The sequence below is a fragment of the Aethina tumida genome, chromosome 1 (genome assembly GCF_024364675.1).
Source record: "Aethina tumida isolate Nest 87 chromosome 1, icAetTumi1.1, whole genome shotgun sequence".
NCBI lineage: Eukaryota > Metazoa > Arthropoda > Insecta > Coleoptera > Nitidulidae > Aethina > Aethina tumida.
Window position 1 is genome coordinate 46,908,780 of NC_065435.1, and position 5,645 is coordinate 46,914,424.

The 5,645-nt window shown below is 32.1% G+C and overlaps 1 protein-coding gene across 1 annotated transcript; it reads left to right on the forward strand.

Annotated features, from left to right (window-relative positions):
• Nucleotides 1-583: 583 nt before the first annotated feature.
• LOC109598523 (cyclin-dependent kinase-like 2) lies at nucleotides 584-1,624 on the forward strand. The gene has a single exon (XM_020014439.2). The coding sequence runs from the start codon at nucleotides 584-586 to the stop codon at nucleotides 1,622-1,624; it is 1,041 nt and encodes a 346-aa protein (XP_019869998.1).
• The last annotated feature ends 4,021 nt before the right edge of the window (nucleotides 1,625-5,645 follow it).

Sequence of the window (5,645 nt, forward strand, 5' to 3'; positions counted from 1 at the left end):
GACGTAGACTGTTATTCTATCAAAATAAATAAATCAAATTTTTATGAATATTTTCAAAATTCATGTCTTAAATGGATATATTTAAAATATTTATTAAAAAGTTACTAAAATCAGTAGTCATTGAGCATATCTTCTAAATGGTTCAAGCAATCGATTAAGTGTAAGATACAATTTTCTATAAAACTCAACTCAACTCAATTTTGGATAGTATCTTGAGTGTCGGAAATTAAATATATATATATATATATATATATATATATATATATATATATATTTATGTTTATCAAAAAATGTTCGATCCCACTGAATTTTGAGAGAGACATTTTATATGACAGAGACAGTAAAAGTCTCTCACTATGTGGCAACCTTGTTATATTACTAGTAGTTTATGTTTTAGGTACAAACACAAAAACACCAGATATAAACCATAATCGTAGGTTAGGAACATCAAGTGATCAGGTTCCACCTTCAGGATTCGACAGGTTGTTGCTCTGGTAAGTGTTGTAAATAAATTAAATAATTGAGTATATACTTTATTAATCATAAGAGTTTCAGGATCCCAAGAGAATAAGAGAGCATTAAAATGGACCAATACGAAGAATTATCAGTTATTGCTAGCGGCACCTACGGAACTGTGATAAGATGCAGGCATCAAAATACAAATCAAATTGTGGCAATGAAACGATTTAAACATTCTGACGAGATGACTTTGGCAAGGAATATGGCCATGAGTGAGATCCAAACGTTACAAAAGATACGTCATGAGAACGTGGTTACGATTTTAGATGATTTCAGGCACGATAGAGTCGTGTACTTAGTTCTAGAGCTACTTGATTGTTCACTGTATGATGAGATGATACAAAACAATGGCGGATTGGGCTATGATAAATGTCGAGATAGGATTTTCCAAGTCATGAGGGGCATCCTTTATTGTCATAGCATTGGCATAATGCATTTGGATATAAAGCCGGACAACGTGTTGGTGTCTTCGTTGGGAGTAGTAAAACTGTGTGACTTTGGTTTGTCACATACTGTATCTAGAATAAGATTTTCGACGGATTATATAGGCACCCGGTGGTACAGGGCACCAGAATTGCTAGTCGGTGACTTTACTTATGGAACTGCTGTTGATATTTGGGCAATCGGCTGTGTCTTTGCTGAGATAATGACTGGCACTCCCTTTCTTCCCGGCAAAGATAGTTTACACCAACTCAAGCTTATTGGCCTTAAGCTTGGACAATTTTGTATGCGTCACAGACTGTTGATGGTAAAGGATACAAATATGGGCCCAATAATCAAGAACTTAACGGGTGAAAATAAAATAGCACAGATCTTTTCGTGGTGGCCTGAGATCACCGTGGAATTTTTGAACGATTGTGTAAATGTGGATCCTGCCCAAAGACTACCAGCGCGGAAGATGATTCATCATCCGTATTTCACGCACGATAATTTTGCACAAAAATTTCTGCCAACTCTCAGAACCAAAGTGGTAGCCGAATTTGACCAAAATCCGTTGATGAAACCTTATAAGGGACAAATTTTGCTATCTACAGATTTTAATGATGAAGATTACTTGATCCTACCTCATAACAACTCACACGGAGATCCTACTCTTGAAACTTAAACTAACATAATTTATTTATTGTTTAATTTCGTTCCTGTTAAACCATGTTTAGTTCTTTCGTTAAAAAAAAGAATTTTGTTCAAGTTTTTATAGTTCTAAAATAATGTATATAAGTTATAATTGAAATAAAGTTTATTTTTCCTAATTTTAATTTTTTTCTTGTTTTCTATTAAGCATATAATATTCTTAACAGTTTTACGACATCAATGATTTGTAAGCTAGAAACCATATCTTATATTTTATGATTTAAAAAAGAAGGGGGAAATTAAATATAATAAATTTTAAATAACATAATAATTCTAACCGAACCTTTTTTTCCGTAGAAAGAAAACAAAATGAGAAATTACATTTAACGATAACCAGTCATCAAACAAAGTAAAAGTGGGACGAACGCACATTCCAAAGGCTACGGAGACGTTTTTGTTCGAAATGTACCCTTGGTTCAAGCAACATGATTAATAAGACTTCCCTATGAGCGAGAAGCTGTGATTTTTTATGTTCATCATACAAAACCCCGAGTTTTCCTTTTTCGCGTTTTTAAATCGAGGGAGAATTATTGTGACGTTCAAACTCTTTTCGGTGCAATTCACTCGGCTCAAGTGTGCTGAAAAATGATCCTTATAATTGGATTTAAAATAGAAGAAGTTTATTTCCTTGTTAAACGTAAGCGAGCACGAGAATATGTTAAACCGTGGGGCATATTTCAACATCTCAAAATATTCGCTTACACACAAGAATTATCATTTTCGGTTCATTTCTGCAGCTAATTTTCATAAACGCGTTGAATTCGTCTGAATGAAGACATTTAAGGGCAATAAACATCAACGCTAATGAAAGTTATACATTTTACTGACAAATCTCATTTACCTATTTTACCTTGAACTCCCGGAATGACTTAATTTTCATTCCGTGTCTGGCGTGTTTGAATAAATTGACATCTATGTGTGTCCTCACAGCTTGAACCATTGTAATTAATTTATTTTGTATTTCGCAATTACTTTAATGTACATACCCAAGTCGTATTTTAGTTTGATTTATGTATTTTTTAATGACAGTAAGTGATTATGATTTTATTTATTTCGAGGATAAACGTTACAATGACTAAAATTAATTCAAATAAGCAATGAAACATTGATCACATTTCTATTAATTAGTTTGGTACTGGTCAGTAATTAATTTTGATGTCAGCACCTACTGACAATAACCTGCAGACAGTCACCATTTAATACCATTCATTGATGCAATATGGTATAGTTCGTCGAATGCATAAATGGTGAATTGAAAATAACTACAGCTCGTGCAACTATCATGAATATTCTACACATCGCAGTTATTTGAATCAGTGAGACGTAGACGCGGATACCAATTAAAGCCTTAATGTCACATCGGAGCGGTAGCTACGCGTAGTGGCGAAGTTTCCCAAGACTGGATGTGTTGACAGATGTTCCCTTGAGTAAAATCCACTCTGATCGATATATAGGCAGTAAATTTAACTTTAAATGTTACAGCAGTAGGTTCGGCTATCCGTGATAACATATCGTAGCCGGAGTTCGATGAAGTGTCCAAGTTTTGTATAAACTTTAAATATAACTTTGTGAACATAAATTTTTACATGGTGTGAACATGTTTTAGGAATGCAATAACACGGTAAGTATTCATTTAAACATTTCCGTTCATTTGTGTATTTCTACAACGAAATTGTGAAGAACTTCGGACGAAAAAACTTTCACTTCAATTTGTCAAAAGCGAAAAAATTCCGACCAACAATTGATTGCTCGTGAATGTAACGACTAGTTGATGGTTACAAATCAATACGTTGCCGCGAAAGATAATACATTATTAATAAGTAAAGCATGTAAGATGCTTTTTGGGTCATATTTTCACTTCAAAATGAGCCTCTCCTCTAAATAACGAATCGTTATCGATTTATAAGTTCCACGAATATGATTATCGGTTCGAAGAAAAATTGAATTTACAACTTTAATACTCAGTATATAAATAGCTTCGTTACATTCTTTAACACAGGCATAGAAGAGAAATAGTACATTGTGTTTTAAATTTTATTATTTGCACATAGCATGTTCCTTATCAGGTGGTCAGAGCTTTTAACAATAGAAAATATGATACAGTTATATTGTTGGCACTTTTTAATATATGGAACAATAAATTGAAGATTTAATCACAACATGTTTGTTACGTTTTCAAATAAATAGCTTATTTTAGAGAATATTAAGGTCACTATTGAACAATCAATTTTTGACATTGCGTGCGACCTGCCTTACATAAACCATCATTGATAAGTTGTTATATCGATTTTTTAAGTGAGTTGAGTTTGAGGAGGCGGAAAAACTGGTCCATTTCGTGCTTATAAATAACAATTTAAAAATAGGTACTTGAATGGTGAAATACTGACAAAGTTTACGATTTTACAAATAACTTTGGGCTCCGACAACTTTACTTTGGGAACATATAAAACAATTTTATGATGCCGGATCCCCGGAGTCATACGCATGGTCCTTTAAATCTAGCTATTTTGCGGTCGCAGCACATGTGGTGGGTAGAGCAAGATTCGTAAATATCAACGTGCGATATGTCGTCCCATAACTGCGGTTTAATAATTACACAAAGGAAGCCGATTGCTTTCAAGTGTGAGACCTGACTTATCTCAAACATCTCAGAAATTTAGGGGCTTTGTGTGCCGAGTGTAGAGTTTACACAGACGTGACATTTCGCCTCCCCTTTCTACTTGCTTGTCCCAGTTATTAAAGTTGTAAAAGTTTTATAAGATGTTGTTTTCTGTATGTATGTGTGCCGGCTTCCCGTGTAGTGGTATGCAACATTACGTACTATTAGCTAATAAAAACTGTTTTATTGTGCTATTTTACAATGTAAAAGCCGCGTCGGGAATAATAAAATAAAAAAAATATAAATAAAAATAATTTAAAGAGCAATAATGCTAATAGCTACACTGTTTGTATGAGAACATGTGAAATGTTGCACATGTACTGTTCTCGTTTTTACTTCCTACTTTTATTATCATCATTCACACATAAGAATATTGCTGCTTCAAATGGGCAGACAGACGGTAAATAAAAAAGAATATTCTGCAGAGTTTTTAATTAAAAATCCCTTTGTAATTTATTTCATTTTATTGCATAAAAGTTAATTAGTATATTAGAATTGAAAAATGTTTTTTTTTTTATTTGAAAAACAAATCAACGTTTCAATTCTCTCCCCATTAAAAATTATAAAATTGAGGCAATTATTTTAAAATATTCTTTTGAAAGATCTGTCATATAACGTTCCTTTCTTTCATTGGACATATATTATATTATAATGGACTTATTTTATATTATAATTTATAACTTTTTATTTTAAGGTATTTCACTCACATTCAAGAGTTTACAGCTAAATAAGTCATTTCCCATATTATTAAAAAAAAAAAATTAGAAAAGCTGGCCAAGTGATAGCTACGAAAAAGTTTGTCTGAGTTAAAAAAGCTTGAAAGAAAATCGATAACTGGATAATTAGCATGATAAAAAACAATCCAATCATATCCAACCTGAAATTAAACCCAACCTGGAGGATATGAAACTTATTGAAATTAACTCAAGGACTGTGAGAAGTTGGTTGAGATGAGGTTTCGTTTGTTCCCAGAGCTACATGAAAAACCCCTGTTTCTACTAAAAATGTAATAAGTTCAATTTTAACTTTAAGATCACATACATTCTATCACTGAACAATGAGGACGAGTGATTTTTAGTAAGTCGATGTTTAGTTTTTTTCTGTTTTATGTTAAAAAAAATATTCAACGACCACTACTGTATATATAAAAAAAATATTCTCATTTTAATTTTAACAAACAAGAGGTTTTAAACACTTTAAGAATATTTGTTAACTAAAATATTATTTTGATCAGGAAAGTAACTTACTTTTTTAATTGATTATTAGGTTCACCAATCTAAAAATAAGCTTCCATAACCTTAAATACTACTAGAATACTAAAATATATAACAATAAC